The sequence below is a fragment of the Sinocyclocheilus anshuiensis genome, unplaced genomic scaffold (genome assembly GCF_001515605.1).
Source record: "Sinocyclocheilus anshuiensis isolate Anshui unplaced genomic scaffold, SAMN03320099.WGS_v1.1 scaffold585, whole genome shotgun sequence".
NCBI lineage: Eukaryota > Metazoa > Chordata > Actinopteri > Cypriniformes > Cyprinidae > Sinocyclocheilus > Sinocyclocheilus anshuiensis.
Genome location: NW_015539861.1, coordinates 216,443 through 235,056, shown reverse-complemented (window position 1 = coordinate 235,056; position 18,614 = coordinate 216,443). Strand labels below are relative to the sequence as shown.

Sequence of the window (18,614 nt, the reverse complement as noted above, 5' to 3'; positions counted from 1 at the left end):
AGAACTCAGGTGACTGTGATCGGGTAATTATCCTGGATGGTGACTGAAGTGACTGTGATGAATCCCTGACAACTGTGGGATAGATAAAAATGTTTTCTTGTAGGTCTATTTTATTTTCTGTACTTTATGCAACATTTATTCATGATAAACTTCAATCGAATGCTGTCTACATCGCGTGCAATACAGTCCGATAGCCTCGCCCTATGGTTAATATAATAATTTAATAATGTAATAATTTCTATAATAATTTCTTAATTCAAAATAAAATATGAATAAATCTATCTCTGATAATCGCAGGTTGCTATGGTCACGCAGGTTTGTTTACGCATTAAACTCGTGGCCACGACATAAGGATGTCGTTACCTCCATGTTATGTATAGGTAGATACCTCATTCGACTGTGGTTACCTCAACACAGGATCTCGTGACCACGACATATTACCATGTTCCCACGAGTTAATATGTAGTGGCCATGACAAAAGTAAGTGAACCGAACATGTTCCCTCCCAGTCACCGTAGTAGTAGGCCAAAATGCTTCGTTCAACTTTTCGGCGATCATCTACTCTTCCCTGTGGATGACCTCTGACCTGAATTTCTGCATTTTGAATTTTACAATATTGAATTTGATGTTCTGAATTTCTTAATCCCTGACAACTGTGGGATAGATAAAAATGTTTTCTTGTAGGTCTATTTTATTTTCTGTACTTTATGCAACATTTATTCATGATAAACTTCAATCGAATGCTGTCTACATCGCGTGCAATACAGTCCGATAGCCTCGCCCTATGGTTAATATAATAATTTAATAATGTAATAATTTCTATAATAATTTCTTAATTCAAAATAAAATATGAATAAATCTATCTCTGATAATCGCAGGTTGCTATGGTCACGCAGGTTTGTTTACGCATTAAACTCGTGGCCACGACATAAGGATGTCGTTACCTCCATGTTATGTATAGGTAGATACCTCATTCGACTGTGGTTACCTCAACACAGGATCTCGTGACCACGACATATTACCATGTTCCCACGAGTTAATATGTAGTGGCCATGACAAAAGTAAGTGAACCGAACATGTTCCCTCCCAGTCACCGTAGTAGTAGGCCAAAATGCTTCGTTCAACTTTTCGGCGATCATCTACTCTTCCCTGTGGATGACCTCTGACCTGAATTTCTGCATTTTGAATTTTACAATATTGAATTTGATGTTCCGAATTTCTTCTTCATCTTGAAAACTTGAAGCTGTATTTTTAAAAACTGGATATTTGCAGTCTAAGAACTCAGAACAAAAAAATCCACTGTTTGAAAATACATGTTTATAAAACTCTGCCATAAAAAATTTAATTGTGTTAAATTTCAAATGTTCAATATTCAAGTAAAAAAAATAATAATTCAAAACTATGTTAAATGCCACATAATATTCAGTTTTGTTAAATGACACTTCAAATCAAAATTAAATAATTGTGTCATATTTCAAGCTCCATACATAGCGGCATTAAAAATGGTCTAATTTGCTTGGAATTTTGTAAATTAAATTTGACAGTGTTTTTTTTTTTTTTTACATGACTTTTGAAGGTTAATATAGAGTGTGACCACGAGATACTTTTTTTTTTACATTTACAATATCAAGCTCCTCCCCTTTCAGAAACACAATAGAATGTGTCTACGCAACTGGTTGTTTTGTAAACCTCATACACATTTTTTAATATTCAATAATAAACAGTAAATAGTAAGCCATCCTGAACATGGATGAATGCAGATGTGAGACTGAAGGATGCTTCTTGAATGTCATTTGCATGAGTAACAAATACTGCATCATCTGCATACATTTGAATATTGACATTTGGACATGCATTAGGTAAGTCATTAATATAAAGTTTAAATAAGACTGGAGCTAGAATAGATCCTTTGGGACCCCTGTAAAGCAGTCAAAATGAGGAGATTTGGTGCCGTTGCACACACATCACTTTCTATTGCAAAGATGTGATTTCATCCAAAGAACTGCTTCTGAGAAAAAACTGTTGTTTTGTAAGCTTTCTTAATTAAAATATTCTTTTAGAACTATTTGTGGACAATAAATCCTCCCTTGTTTTTAAACTAGGTTATTCTCACTGTACACCCTCAGGACTCAAGTGTTACCTAGTCACTGTGCAGGAGCTACTAGTGATCTGGAACATTATTTTAAAGTGAATGGCAATTCTTTATAATTGCTCATAGTTAGTAGTTCTTAATGATGCTCCTCTCATTCAATAATTATTGATTACCTAATAATAGTCCTAAATTTGCCACTACTTCCTTATTAGATAATCCCGTTTCAATATTAATATTAGTAGCTCAAGTGTTATTATTGTCCTGTATTATTTCCTGCATACAGACCGTCATTCTAAAGTGTTACCGAATACAGTAACATGGCTTAGAAAAGTCATGAGCCAACATTATATATTTTTTTCTTTCTGAAAGCAAAAAAGGTAAAAAGGGTGAGCACTTTCTTTTGTACACGTTACGTCAGATTAAAAAAATGAATTCCAGGAACTATGATCAACTGAAAGAAATGCAATACAGTTTTTATTCAATTATTTCGCTTTCAAAGGCTCTATACTTTTTTGAAGGTGTAGATGAGTCATTGAGGTTTGTTGGTTTCAGACCTTCAAAAAACCTAATGAGCTTTTACCTCTCCTACATTTGTGGTATCACGGCATGGTTAACATTTCTCACAGTCGCTCCTGAGCTGATATCTTTAGCCTTTGGTCAGTATCATCAAACAGATTATCTCAATCCTGGAGACAGAACACAGCGCAGCAATCTGTCATATATCTCCCATAGCTGGAGATACTGTCATCAAACACAATAACGCAGCACAGCAGCCAGTGCGCTCTGCTCCACACAAGCATGCATCGATGCTTCAGCAGAGTGTTTGAGCACAGTATTTGCTTTGGTCACATGGAAACCTCATGAAATATTTGTCATCCATTTCAGAAGCAAACCATTAGTAAAACGCATCCATTTGTCTCCAGAGCAGGGTCCAGTGACTAAGAGTGTTGATTTCAGTGCTTTATCACTGATGAAAGACTGTCCACCTGTAGTTTACACTCTGCCAATGATGTTGCTTTCCACTGTAATATCTGAGATATTGTAATACAGCAGAGTTCATAGGAGCTAAAAACACCAAACATTAGAGTTACTACAGAATGCTAGAACTTGTTCTCCTTTTCCCATTCACCACAGGATGTGATATCGTCGCTGCAGGACCGCCTCTCTCTACGCTACATCGAGCATTTTGCTTTGGTGCTGGAGTCTGGTGGACTGGCCCAGAATCAGAGGCTGCATCTGCTCCAGGAAAGCCAGCCACTGTCTCATGTGAGTAAACGCCACCCAAAAAACACCAACTGATGCTTTTCCTGCACTCTACAGTTCAAAAGGTTTAAAAGCAGCCTTCAATGTGGAGCACAAGGTGCTTCACACCAGCTTTCTATGGCGAGTTGCAACAAGCAACCTTAAAGGGATAGTTCACCCAAAAATGAAAACTCTGTCATTAATTACTCTCTCATGTCGTTCCAAACCTGTAAGACCTTCGTTCACAAATCAAACACAAATTAAGATATTTTTGATGAAATCCGAGAGCTTTCTGACCCTTCATAGACAGCAACGCAACTACCACATTCAAGGCCCAGAAAGGAGTAAGGACATCGTTAAAATAGTCCATGTGACATCAGTGGTTCAACCGTAATGTTATGAAGCTACGAGAATACTTTTTGTGCACAAAGAAAACAAAAATAATGACTTTATTCAACAATTTCCACGAGTACCACGAGTACCACGATGCATGCGTGTGATGCTGCTGATGCGGGAGCTGGCATTCTGATGTAGATCACGCATGCGCTGCACCTTGTTTACGAGCAGAGGAATGCACACGCATGCGTTGTGGAACTCTTGTGAATGGCTGCGGAGACTGACATGGAAGAGAAGAAATTGTTGAATAAAGTTTTTTTTTTTTTTTTCTTTGTGAAAGCAGACTATGCCAATTACAGTACAAAACGGACATACACTCGAGTTGGCCTTTGTTTATCATGTTTATATTGTTTCTTATATCCTAGGTAGTTCACCCAAAAATGAAGATTCTATCATTAATTACTCATCATTTTGTTTTCTTTGTGCACAAAAAGTATTCTCGTGGCTTCATAACATTACGGTTGAACCACTGATGTCACATGGACTATTTTATCAATGTCATGAAGGTTTTTCGGGTTTGGAAGGGCACGAGGGTGAGTAATTAATGACAAAATTTTCCTGTTTGGGTGAACTATCCCTTTAATAAAGTAAAAAAAATATATATAGTGGTTTGTAGAGCATCTGTCACTGGACAAATGTATACTGTAGAAATATATAAGCATTTTATTGTAGTAGTATTAGCATTTTAATTTGATTTAATCATATTTAATAGTATTTATGACTGATGTTAATGTTACTGGATACAAATGATTTGAAAATATTCCAAAAAGCATCTTGTGCTCCAATGGATGCAAGAACATCTGACCATCTGTACAAGGCATTTCAAATGCTCAGTCACTAATTCAGTTATTTGATTAGCAACAGAAATTACATTTTCAATTCAATTCTTCCAAATCTTAAAATGTTCACTGGTTTAAATTGGATTTTGAATCATAGATTTTCTATTCAGTGTGGTCTCAAGACTCATGGACGCCATTGTATATGAATATACAGTAATGGAACGGTGTGTGATTGTTCTTTCAATAAGAACCTGAATTACAGGATAATTAATTTAATTTGGAATGGCTGCAAGCAGCACAAACACCTTTCTACTATAAGGAATGCAACGTGCCAATTTAGTACTGAAATGTTTGTTAGTTTTATTTCAAAGGTGTATTTTATTCTGTATTTTCAGGTAGTCCACAGGACCTACTTCCAGGGAATGAAGTGTCTTTTGCGTATTTGCTTCTTCCCAAAAGACCCTGCTGACTTATTGAGGAGAGACCCCGCTGCATTTGAGTACCTCTACATACAGGTGGATTTATTCAGGAATATTGACATAATAAGAAACAAATGCTCCCAGGAGTGGTCTGTTATTAATATGTAGCCTCTTGATGTGTTATTTGTTCCAAATTCCCACAGAGCCGCAATGACGTCATTAAAGAGCGATTTGGGATGGACTGGAAGTCTGACGTCACGCTTAGGTTGGCAGCCCTTCACATCTACATCACTGTGTCGATTGCGAGACCCAATCAGAAGATTTCTCTAAAACACGTTGAGTAAGTATTTGCCTGAAAAGAGGAAATTTTATTTATTAAACCTCGATCCCTACCTTTATTTAAACATCACATTATAACTTAAGGCCTGTTCACAGGATGGATCTTTGAACATTCAGTGCACTAAACATTTTAAATGCAACTATGTGTGTTTTAAAAAATGGAAAGTTGCCCAGTGTTGCCCTTGTGTTTTTTTAGCAACATTTTGAACAATGACAATATTTTTTGTGCTGAACATGCCTTTAGCATAACCTTTTCCAAAGAAACGTGCATTAGACTTTGGATGACCATGTTTGTATGTCAACCATGAGGAGCAAATAGTTTTACACCGGTGGCAGATGACACTCGTGAAACCATCAAAGAGCACTATAAGGTCTTGTAGCTGGATGCATGCTTTGAAGACTGAACGTGTATCATTATCTTTAGGAAAGAATGGGGTTTGGAACCTTTCCTTCCTTTGACACTGTTGCCAACCGTCAAGGAGAAAAACGTCTGCAAGACTCTCTCACAGCTGTTGAAGACATATCAGCATCCTCCACCAGCTGGTAACAAGGTATATCTGGTTACTAAGAATATTTTGTGGCAAATATGTGACCCTGTCTGTGAAATCCAGGCTAAAGTCTCAAAATCTAATTATGAAATAACAAGCATCAAAGTTTGATTTCAACCATTAATTTCACTATGATTTCAATCTTTGACATGACCTTACTCAACCAATATTAAAGATATAAAGGTTATATTTTCACAGAATGTTCTACATCTTTATGAATGATGATTGTATGTAGAAAACAGTCAATCACAAAAATTTTTTTTTTTTGTTACACTTTTAAACAGTGTATCTTAAATGGAGGTATTTCTCCTCAAATATGAATCAAGAAACGTGCAACAAATAAACTATTTATCTCTTCAGTCTAAGGCAGAATGGTTTTTGTATTGGTGTGTTAATTTTTTGCCCTAAGAGCATAGTTGATACGTGTAATGGTGAAATAGTGATATGCAAAACAGAATGCAATTAATTTCTTCATACTGATCATTGATATACTGTACATAGCAGATCTTATAGCAGCAAAACATTGCCCTCTGCTGGCTAGAATGTCACCCTCTATGCGCTTGCACAACTCACCAGTTTTATTTTCTCTTTACCCATGTTTTTATGCAGGTTTCTCCTCTCCAAGGGAAACTACAGTACATGCGTGTCTTGAATGACCTTCCACCATTTGGAGGCTTCTTGTTTCACACAGTTGGCTTGGTAACATGAATCTGAGATAGCTTCTCAAACAATAATCAAGACATTTTTGCGTTGATTTCATGGTTTTACAGAAATGTTCTTAATATCACATTACCTTTCAAACTTAAAAAATAAATACATTGTCTGTCCTTCTGCTATTAAAATTCTCATTTTCGTTTTCTATTGCAAGGATGAGAAGCAGTCAGCCACTACATTGTTGGTTGGGCCGAGACACGGTATCAGTCATGTGATTGACCTGAAGAACAACCTAACAACTGTCTTAGCAGAGTTCAGCCGCGTGGCCAAGGTCCAGCTCTTCAGAGAGCACCATGGAGTAGCCCGGGTGGAGGTTGTTATTCTGGAGGCAAAGGTGTGGAAAAATGCTCTGAAACAGCATTGCAATATATAACTTTCTAAAAAGCAAAACTATACTAATATCTGTTTCCACACTAATTAATGCAGCCCTTGGTCTTATTAATGGAGTGGCCAGATGCATCAAACTTTGCCTGTTTGATCTCTGGCTATTACAAGCTATTTGTGGACCCTAAAAGGACAATCTACTGCAGGATACCTGGTCAGCCTTATATGATCAAGGCAGGTATGTTAGAAATCGTATTGTTATTGTTGCAATTTCAATAAAAATACAACAAAGTCATTGCATGTAATTTTCTGACAGTGCATTTGCTTTGCTTTTCATCTTTCACTGACTAACTGAACTAAAATATGTTGCATTGCATATGCAATTTGGGACATTTCAAAATAAAATATATGTAATAATGGTGAGAAAATGTCCATGGTGACATCTAAAATAAAAAACATAATAAATTAAATTAAATTAATTAAAATAAATAAATAATTGAATCATTCATGACATTAATTGATCAGGTTGCTTTCAAAAGGAATCTCTGATTATGTTATAAAGATTTATCGTAGCAATCATTCATAATTCCAGAGTGATCCCTCCATCTTCTTGAGCTCTCCATCCTCATTTTGAGTCAGTTTATGTAGGCGTAACTGAAATGCTAATCAAGATATATTCATATTTCTGGAAGTTGAGTATATTTTACATCATGTAACTAAACCATGTATTGGATGTTCACATCTCCTGTGGTCTGCCAAAGAGAAAGATCACAGCATGTCATCACATCCCACAAGGCTCTTTTCCATCTCTGAGAACTCAATTCAACAGACTCACCATTGTCATCTGGACTCATTCCCATCCATCATGTTTTCTACTCGTTCAACCACTCAGACAGTTCTGTCATTTAGATTCCAGAAGCTCCCATGCCAAATTCCACTCCGGAGCCACTGTGCCAAGTGGGAGTCGGCAAGAAGAGAGAGAGGGATCGTCCAGAGAGGCAACACAGAAGACATCAGCATCACCCATATCTCAGCACCTTGGCCTGTGTCACATCCATTTAAAAGAGCAACAACAGCTGCAAGAGCTTCAGATACAAGCTGAACAGGAGCTTGACATTAATGAGAACCTTATCTCGCAGGTACAGAGTCGTTCACGCACAGAGTCTGACCCCACTCTAAAGAGCACTGAGTCAATGGCTGAACAAGACGGTCCCGCCGATGACAGCTCAAGCTTCAGGAACAGAGTGAAAACAATGGAGCCTTCACAGAGGTTTTTCTGTGACTCCTGCAAGGCAAAACTCCAAGCTGAAGGTTTGATCTCAGACACTGGGATGGCAGGAAGGCTTATTTTGCAGCAGTGCACAAATGCATGTGCTTCCCGTGAAGGAGGGGCTGTTGATCTCATTGCCTTACCGCTCCCTGGGAATGAGGAAGATGAGGAGATGGATGATGGAGGAGGAAAATTGCAGCCTCCCCCTCCTGCCATAGCAGCACCACCTCCAGGGTTTCGTGATAACAGTTCTGATGAAGACGACCCGAAAAAGGGTCGGAAAGGAATCAAAGCCTCTGCTGCTGTGGCAGAGGGTCGAGAGGACGTTCCTGTAACACTGATTGATAATGTGACCACTAGGACGGTTCAAGACCACGCTCAGGAGTTAGACGATGCATTAGTGTCCACCCTCCAGGCGCTGGAAGCACTAGCTGCATCAGAGGATTACCCACACCATCACCAGCAGACACCACAGACAGCAGGTGGACATATGTACTATTAAAAGTGTTGGTTCTTTACATGTCTATGAGTAAATTAATCTTTAGAAAGTCAAGCAAACTGTAAAATCAGAAATAGTCATTAAAAATGGGTTGTTTGTACACTTAATTACCTTCAAATTACAGAAGCCTAACATATCAAGGTTCCAAAACAAGTATCAATGCAGTGTTACCTACTTCATACCAACAAAATAACAAACAGGATCTTAACACTTTAGGAATTTTTAGAATGTAATGTTTTACTTTTAAATATTAATTAGAACATGCACTTTGTCCTTATAATTTTGCTTATCTGAAGTGGTCTTATGTGATTTATTAAGAGCACGGTTGTTTTCTTTCTGTTCTCTCACAGGGTTGATTGTGCTTGCTGCCATAACCCCTGAATCATCCCTAGACTCTGGACATGAGACAAATTCATCAGCGCTAACGGATGTGTCTGAGATGGTGTCTGCCATGAAGCAGCATCAGAACCAGGCCTATCTACTTGCCCACCACATCAACAAAGAGCGACTTTTCAGTCGGCGAGACTTCCATTTGACAATCCCTGGCTGTACCACACAAGCCATTGGTGGGGGGGCTTTTTCAATGAGTCAGATCCGTGGCGGGTGTCTACCAAAGCCTATGATCTTAAGTAAGACTGTGCCCATGAAAGTATGCCCCAATCAAGGAATTAGCCCTTCTGACAACCTGGAGCAGGGGAAGAGCCATGAAACAAAAAGTGAGAAGGATATAGAAAAAATGGAAAAAGGCCCTGTCAAAGAGTGCTTGGAAAAGTCTGAACAGCAGACATCTGAGGAACTTAAAGCATCAAAGCAAGAGAGTACTCCTAAAGTCAACACGGATCATTTGCCTCAAGCTAATGAAGAAGAAATAAGCTCCATTACCTCAGAAGGTGTCCAGGAAAAAGATTTCGGTACAGTCACCCTAGAAACTACCAGTATAGCCTTACCTGTTCTCTTACCTGTGGATAGAACTGCATCTGCTAAGATTTGTCCGACAAATATGTCCCAAGATGCCGAGAATGTCTCAAGTAAGACCACTAAGCCTTCAAGTTCCAAGGGCCTTCTGCCAGCGGCTGACTTGTTTTGCACCTGTCCGGTACGACCAGAGCCTGGCCCACAGGTGCGTCTGAAAGATCCACAGGCCCAAAAAGTGGTGGTGTTTCACTCGTCATCTCCCACAGATGATGAGCGTCTCTGTGCCAAAGGACTTCAGTTAGCTAACAACAAAGAGAACACAGCAAAGACATCTGATGCAAGCTTGGCTAAGCCTAGCACCCTGCCTCCTACCAAGTACTCACCAGTTATGCCTGTTAAAGTAGAACGGAAAGAGATGTCAGAGGCAAAGGCAGAAAACTCCCAGAGTATAGCCCCTGTGGAACCACAGAGACCTGCTAAAAGTTTGCCTGTTCTGGTAGACCCAACACTTGTCCTAAGTTGTGCGGAAAAGGGTGCAACTATCCCAGGAGCCGAGTACAAGAAACAGGCAAATAACAAATTCAAATCCCAGCGTAGTACTCCCTTCCTGAGTTTTAAGAACTTAATTTCAGCCACTTTCCCAGCACGTTTGCGCAGAGAGACAGATGAGCGTCGTGCTCAACTTCAAAAGGTCAGGCAGTATGAGCTAGAGTTCCTGGAGGAGCTTCTAAAACCTAAAACATCACAAGGAGAGTTCATACCACAGGGATCCTCTCCTGTTCCCTCATTTACCCCATGTGCCTGCCAGCTGCGCACGAGTCCTGTACAGAAAGTTCCTGGGATCTCACGAGAACAGCGACGCAGCTGTGATTGTAAGAGAATGTGCCGCGGAATGCGTCTCCCGGATACAGCTGTTGGTTCTGCAGCGGACCAGAGAGGAAGAGAAAGAGCAGTCTCCAAAACACTCCCAGCAATTCCGAAGTCTCCACATGCTCAAGGAGAATTACATAAACCTCAGACTTTGGAAATCAAAACCACTCGAATCCGCTCCACAAGCCTAGAGTCAAGGGAACCCAGAGATACACCCACGTCGTGTTTGCCTACTTGCGCTACCCGTTCAGAATGCATGGGTATGCCACAGTACAAAAAGTTACAAAGGAGATATAGCATAGGGGAGATTGACAATAATGACAGCACCCCCCTGTACGCTGAGGTTAAAACTACAAAAGCAAAGAGCCTTGAGAAAGAAATGGAAAGAGTCAGGGCCACTGGACTTAGATTTCCAACTCAAGTGGAGCCTCTACATACTAAAGATGGGGATGCAAAGAAGAAGGGGATATTTTTTATTCAGGGAGAGGAGCTGCTTCAGGAAAGTCGTGAGGGTACCACTGAGGTTTTAGGGTTGCCAAATGAGGATACTGAGGACAGAGAAAAATGCTGCTCCTTCTGCTTCTGTTATCGCAAATGTGAAGCTGCTGATGAGAGCAGTGAAAAAGATGAACTGTCTTATTCCATCCCCCTGCAGGTTTTGCCCGGAATGCACCTAGACTCAAGGGCAATGCCAGTAGTCAGCAAAACACTTCAGGTACTCGATGCAGAGGATTGCAGTGGGGAAGAGGAGGAGGAAGAAGAGGTGCCACAAACACAGAGAATTGATCTGCGGGCCTGTGGGAATCTGGAATCTAGCCTGGCAAGGGTACAGTCCTTGCAGGGCAAAACATTCTCTCTACCTGATGGATTCCTAAACGCACAACTTGATGCCAATGAGCTGCTCTCAATTTTAAGGCAGTGTGCCAACAGTCCCCAATTCGAGGGTGAACCTCGTATCCCTCCTGCAAAACTGGCAGAGTACAAGCAAGAACTTGCAGTCCATTTTAAAGAGTTCAGGGCATCATGTAGACGAGTGGCAAGTGTTGAGAAAAGTCCCTCACGAATGCTAAGTGCTGTCACAGCTAGCTTCCAGGTGCTGTGCAACCTTACTCAAACATTCATTCGGCTGGTCAGGGGTGTGCGATCTGAAACTCAAAAACTACAGCTTTTACGTAAGGTAGAGGAGGTAGCTGTCAACTACACCCTTCTTCTTCGTGCTGCTGAAGAGGCAATGGGACATTCTACTAGCCTCCCCAATAAGAGTGCAAGTCCTCAACTCCACACATCCACCAACATGGGCTCTCTTAATCACTCTATTAAAACCTTGCCCACCAAGTAATGACTCATTCATGCATGAGTTCGTGGGGCAGGCCAGAAAGACAGCTGCTCAACACTCTTGCAGGAATCTCAGATCATACATCGGTTTACATTTTTACTTGCCTTTCTGTTCGCCGCCTGCTAAATTCCATAAAGGCATAAATATCTACTGTTATTTGTTTATGAAGGTTGTGCCAACTTGTACCTACAAAGGATCTTTTACATTATATGTGCACAGAAGTGAGAAAACAAATACAGCTGATCCTGTGCATTCTAGATGATCAACAGGGCTGTTCACTCTTTTTTGTATATTTAGTTGTTCCTATATTTAAACAACAAAGTGACTGTCTAGGGAAAGGCTGGTGGGATTATCCTGTGTCCTAAAAATGGTTTATATAACATATTATGGAAAAACTATATTATCATTATTGCAATTACTGTAGAGACATTATAGAGCTAAAAATAGATAATAAATTATAGATCTAAAACACATGACCTGAGGGTGGCTATATATATATATATATATAAAACAGAGAATTACATGGTAACAGATTTTGTAAATTAGGTAGAGAGAGAGTTGGATATATAGTAATGTGCTTGTATTTCAATTTTTGTTTGTTGTGACATGAAATACTGAAAAATACCTTTTTCACAATATCGCATTCACAGTGTCTGGATTTGTATTTCTGTAAGCGTCTGAATTGACCCTTTTTTTAATGAATATTTATTAACACAAAAGCCCTCTAACAAGATAGTGGAAGGAAACACCTGCCCAGGGCAGACAATGTAGCAGATTTAAATTCACTGGAATTTTAATTGAAAGGATACAACGGTTGAGCTGAGACCAAGATGGAAAAAGGCGCTCCTGTTTGCTAATGCACAAAAAAATCCTTTCTTGCTCTAAACCCCTACAAACTCATCCAGATCCATACCTCATACATGTAGTGGCATCGTTTTTTGTATTCGAAGAGTGGGCTGAGCTCATGATATCTGCATAATTTAGTGCAATCACTAAGCTAATGCTTGTGTACATAAAACAAAACCATTCTGTTTCCACGTATAGCCTATATAAGTACACAAATAACCAATGTTTCACAGTATTTTTTGAATATTGCATTGTTTTTCTTCTATTCCATAATTTGAAACGTCTTAAATGTAGAAAACTTTATTTTTGGGGATTTTCATGTGATGTCATCCGTTGTGCACTCTTGAGAACATAACCCCATCGCCGTCCACACACACAGAATAGTTTTATATGTATTTTAATAAAACCAACTGCTGTCTTGTAATGTCTGAAAACTTTTCTGTCTCCTCTTCCAATCAAGGGTATTAACGGTTAAATTATGGTTTTATAATCCATGTAAGGCTCTACTACTGTGATATTTAAATAATTAACATCTCACTCTTTTGGTGTCTTGCATGTTATCCCTACTTTAAAATAGAATTGGATGAAGTGGGCTCCGTCAAGCCAGCAACTGAAGGACTGTTTAATGCAAGATTTTGATGAAAAGATCAGTAAAAATACAGATACAATCTAGTGTTTACAATATTTCCATATAAAAGTAAAGTATTATTCTATGCTCAACAAAAAAATATTGTAAAGAACATGAGATATTTGTGAAGCTTCGAATCATTTTGAGAATAACTAACATTGCAAATATTTATCAAAATAACTTTTTTTAAAGAGAAATCACATGTATCTTATGATTTATAGTAATATGTACCAGAGACAAATAGTAACTATATTTTAGAGTATAATATAGCATGTAACATGTTTATTTTTATAAAATACGTTACAATAAACAATATCCTCATGTTTATAATTGTTTTTTTCCAGACATACTTTCTGTCAAAGACTAGTTGCATTGCCAAAATGAGATTTGTCACTGTGCTTCATTTTTGTTGTATTTGTTCATATTTAGTTCTTTGCGTTCTTGTCAGTGTTTTTGCTTCACTGTGGTCTTTTTGTGTGTAAGGTCATGTTTTAAAGCAATAAAGAATATTAAAAGTAACATTTTCAGCACAGTTTTGGCTATGAGATCAACTGATCGAATTCATAATGAGTGACACTTAATTAAAAGTACACAGTAACAAAGCATTTTTAAATCATTTGCAAACTATTTTCATTAATTCATAGATTTATAAACTGCTGTTGCTACATTGTTAATGCATTAACAGGCTAAATACAAATAGTGAGTTCTTCATTTATTAACACTGCAATTGACAAAATGTTTTTGTTTAATTAGCTCATATGTAAAGAGTTAGATTGTGTTTTTCATCCTTTGTTAACCATACATTACTACTGGTTTAAAATACTGTACATTAGTTGAGTTATTAATGGTTATTGGGAGTAAATAGCTTTTACTTTAGGTCATGGAAAATTCTGAACTGCCATTCATTTAGTGCTTTAAACCTACCTTTATTAAACATTAGCTAGTAATAGTAAGTGCTCCTCAATGTTTCCAAATACATTAAACATAAATGTGTATCAATGCACTTCATACACAAACATTTCTTTACTATTAATAACTTTTCAATGTTTGCATGAACCATTAGCAATTGCTTTACTGGTTTAAAATCAGACTGATCACATTTGTATGTAACATTTACAGGTACAAAAAGGTACTACTGTGTATGTTTTTATAGATGCTGATATATAGATGTACTGACAGCATCTAAAACAATGACTAGTACACGTTTTTTTAAATGAAATTAATCAGTTGATTCTATTGGATTTATGATTGATTATATTAAGCATTCAAAGGAATTATAAACATTTGTATGTCTGTATGTAAATTATGTATGATTTAGATGCTGTCAATACGTAATTAGTGTATGTTTATGTGTCTGCAAACATTCATATGTACTAAATTTTACATGAAATTCATTCAGTTAAAATACATGTTAGGTTAGTGGACAAAGGATTAAAGCATTATCTAACTCTTTACATTCAAGTTATCTGATTCAAGAAAAAAAGGTCTATTTAATGGGTTATTGAATAATAATAGAATTATTTTTAACTAAATTAGTTAATTAATTAACTGTGGAAAATGCATCTGAAAGTTATTAGTTTGCTTTCTTTGATCTCAGTAGCACTTGTGTGACTGGCACAGAATCCCCCAAAAGTACACTGTGAATTGTGATGTCAAAGTAGTTTTTTTTCTTTTCTGATGGACACAGTAATGTTTTTGTGGCAATCACTCGAGCCTTAAAGACTGTCCATTCTGGAGCTGATCTGCAACTCAACATCCGCATCTCACAATCCTGCATTTATTCTCTTTTAATGCTTCACTGAGAATACATCACATAATTGGGCAACAAATGCAACAAAACTCTGCAAAACCTTTAGCTATTTCCTGTTTTGTTTGCTTTAAATCACGTCATGTTGAACAAAATTATAAACGCACCACTTTTGTTTTTGCCTCCATTTTTCATGAGCTGAACTCACAAGATCTAAGACTTTTTCTATGTACACAAAAGGCCTATTTCTCTCAAATATTGTTCACAAATCTGTCTAAATCTGGGGGGGTCCGAAAACCATTCAGTATCTGGTGTGACCACCATTTGCCTCACGCAGTGCAACACATCTCCTTCGCATAGAGTTGATCAGGTTGTTGATGTGTTGCACTGCGTGAGGCAAATGGTGGTCACACCAGATACTGACTGGTTTTCGGACCCCCCCAGTACAGTAAAACTGCACATTTTAGAGTGGCCTTTTATTGTGGCCAGCCTAAGGCACACCTGTGCAGTAATCATGCTGTCTAATCAGCATCTTGATATGCCACACCTGTGAGGTGGATGGATTATCTCGGCAAAGGAGAAGTGCTCACTAACACAGATTTAGACAGATTTGTGAACAATATTTGAGAGAAATAGGCCTTTTGTGTACATAGAAAATGTCTTAGATCTTTGAGTTCAGCTCATGAAAAATGGGGGCAAAAACAAAAGTGTTGCGTTTATAATTTTGTTCAGTGTATATATATATATATATATATGTGTGTGTGTGTGTATATTGTGAATTCATGGTGAAAGGAAAAACACAATCTGCACTGTGTGTAAAGTACAATTCATAAAGTCAGTCAGTAACTCTACTCTACAGACCTATAATACAATAGCAGTCCCAGTTTTATCTTGTGTTTTTAATATATTTATGGCTATTCAAATCAAAATAAAAAGCATCAGGTTCGCCACACCTAAATGTAGATGTTTATTTTGATGTATCACTTTGTTCATTGTCGAGCTCCGGGAAGACTTCTTTAAGGCACTTATTTTATATTTTATTTTTTGAAAGAAGGTGCTTACTATTCAGAAAATGCTGTTCAGCTATCTCTGGAGGTCAAATGAAATCTTATGTGAGCTGTCCGATTCATTTGATATGAGGTTTAGAGAGTTTTTGACTTCTTTTATCAGTACAATGCGCAGTTCAACACCTGGATTTTGAGTAATATTAATTAACTACATGTACTTATGGTTAGGGTTAGGATTAGGGTTACATGCATGCAATTATGCATAATTGTTATTATAATAGTAAGTACATGTAACGTGTAACAAGGACACCTTAAAATAAAGTGTTACCTAAAATGCTCTCAGGTAAATTGCTTTGAAGTAGCCTTGAAGATGCCCTAAATACACTGGCTATCGGTCAAGCGTTTGGGAGTTCAGAGTTTTGTTGAAAGTGTATTATGAGACAATAGCACTCAAAGTGCATGAATTCAGACACTGGTAAAGGAGCACGGCTCACTGCACACTGAGGTGGCACATACTCGTGTTCATATTTATCATCAACCGGCAGGACTGATATCTTCCTGACATGATTAAAGTACATTATGAAAAACCCTTTGTTCTGATAAATATTCCTGCAACATTTTAGCCAAGTTGAAATTATAAATATCTGAATGGAGCACAGAATGTCAACATGTTCTCTAAATGTAATGTCATGTAAAATGTCTTGCAGCAATGCAAGTTTGAAAATAAATTTTCAACAGATATCGATTACTTTTTAATTAATTCTGATAAAAAAAAAAAAATAGAAAAAAAGCTTAAAGGGGTCATCGGATGCACATTTTCCACAAGTTGATATGATTCTTTAGGGTCTTAATGAAAAGTCTGTAACATAGTTTGGTTAAAATTTCTCAATGGTAGTGTAAAAAACACCCTTTTACCCTGTCAAAAACAGCTCTTTTCAGAGCAGTTTTGTAGCATTCCCCTTTAAATGTTAATGAGCTCTGCTGCCCCCGCCCCTCTCTTCCGAGCCGCTCTCAGAGGGACTGTTTACTTTAGCCGCATTCATCATAAGACGCCAGTCCAGTCTGTGCTGAAACGCTACTGTAAAATTAAACTATCGTGGGAGGGGCCTGTCTGTGTGACGTCACACAGACAGGCATCTGAGATCGGCTTGATTTGAGAAAGGGGTAAAAATGTTAGATTTAATTTTTTTTTTTTTTTTAATCATTTTAGGGTGGTTGTGTACACACACTGCCAACACACATTTCAGTTCAAACAACTTGTAAAAGTGCATGTAGCATCCTATGACCCCTTTAAGGCTTGAATAGCTCCGCTCCAAACCACTAGAATATGGAAATAACTTTTACATTTTCTGATCACACTTGTTTTCCAGTGCAGATGTCTAAAGATGCATTTACTTGAGAAGCAAAATGACAGAGGACAAGTCTTGTTTCATGAGAAAGTGATCAAAATTGAGCTCATGATTAAAACAAGAACAAATATCTGGCAATGGGCTCAGAAATATGAACTAATTCAAAGGGAAAACATCGTTTTCATACCTCATTGACATGTTTGTTCGTTCAGTTTTTCAGAAAACTAGATTTCTCGTGTTCGTTTGGCATCTCAAGTAAGTCTATCTTGATTTAAGTATGTTTAGAAATTTTTATTGGAAAACAAGATAAAAATACTGAGGAAGATATTCATTGCCGTGCAGTTTGTGTGCCATTTAATAACATATAAATAAAGGTTTTCAACTCAGTTTTAATTAATTTTGAGGAAGGGTGAATGAAGACATTTTAAGACTTTTTATACTCTGTATAATTAAACAGGTTCATTTTGAAATCTACCGAATGTCATGCCTTTCATTGAGTTGGCTCATGCGGTTTATGTTTTGTTTATCAAAACGTCTGCTAAGGGAACATAGTGAACATCGATGCTGCTCAATTTCTGTGGTGGACTGTGGGATCTGTAGGGAACATTTCAGTGCACTAGAAGCATTCTGTGATTGAAAACGCTTTCAAAACGGCCGATTCCCTGATGAGTGCCCGAACACTGAACTAAGAGCTAAATGAGACGCACACAGTCAGGACAGTAACAGCATACAGTACATGTAACTATCCACTTTAATGGCATAATACAACATTTATAAGCATATTAAAATGATTTTCCTTGAATTATTTATTTAGACTGTTAATTTCTTACATCTGAAAAGTGCTATCTGCTAAATGTCAAGGAAATACCTGAGTGTGAAACCATTTAAAAAAAAAAAAAAAAAACTTTTTAAAAGAAATATTTATTTTGATTCCTTCTTCTGTCAGAAATAACTGAAATGCATGAATTTTATTTTCCATGAAGAATGTTAAAAGTCTCCAACCACAGCTGTAACAAACACAGCACTATCTAGACTGCTGGCATGTGTTTCACCACTGCCAAACGAACGGAAGAATTCAAGAGCCACAAACCTCATTCACAAAACACCAGTAGAATCCACCTGGGAGTCGTTCTTAAAGGAACACTGCACTATTTTTGAAAATAGGCTCATTTTCCAACTCCCCTAGAGTTAAACAGTTGAGTTTTACCGTTTTCGAATCCATTCAGCCGATCTACGGGTCTGGCGGTAGCACTTTTAGCTGTAGCTTAGCATAGATCATTGAATCTGATTAGAC

The 18,614-nt window shown here is 37.7% G+C and overlaps 1 protein-coding gene across 1 annotated transcript in view; it reads left to right on the top strand.

Moving 5' to 3' along the window:
* LOC107684925 (FERM and PDZ domain-containing protein 3-like) overlaps nucleotides 1–12,214 on the top strand; it is a 178,907-nt gene extending 166,693 nt beyond the window's left edge. The window contains exons 9-17 of the mRNA XM_016481309.1: nucleotides 3,227–3,358; nucleotides 4,905–5,024; nucleotides 5,132–5,268; nucleotides 5,692–5,818; nucleotides 6,425–6,514; nucleotides 6,684–6,863; nucleotides 6,956–7,091; nucleotides 7,763–8,605; nucleotides 8,973–12,214. Coding sequence (XP_016336795.1) covers nucleotides 3,227–3,358; nucleotides 4,905–5,024; nucleotides 5,132–5,268; nucleotides 5,692–5,818; nucleotides 6,425–6,514; nucleotides 6,684–6,863; nucleotides 6,956–7,091; nucleotides 7,763–8,605; nucleotides 8,973–11,746 — 4,539 coding nt within the window. The 3' untranslated portion in view covers nucleotides 11,747–12,214. The remainder of the gene's footprint in view (nucleotides 1–3,226; nucleotides 3,359–4,904; nucleotides 5,025–5,131; nucleotides 5,269–5,691; nucleotides 5,819–6,424; nucleotides 6,515–6,683; nucleotides 6,864–6,955; nucleotides 7,092–7,762; nucleotides 8,606–8,972) is intronic.
* The last annotated feature ends 6,400 nt before the right edge of the window (nucleotides 12,215–18,614 follow it).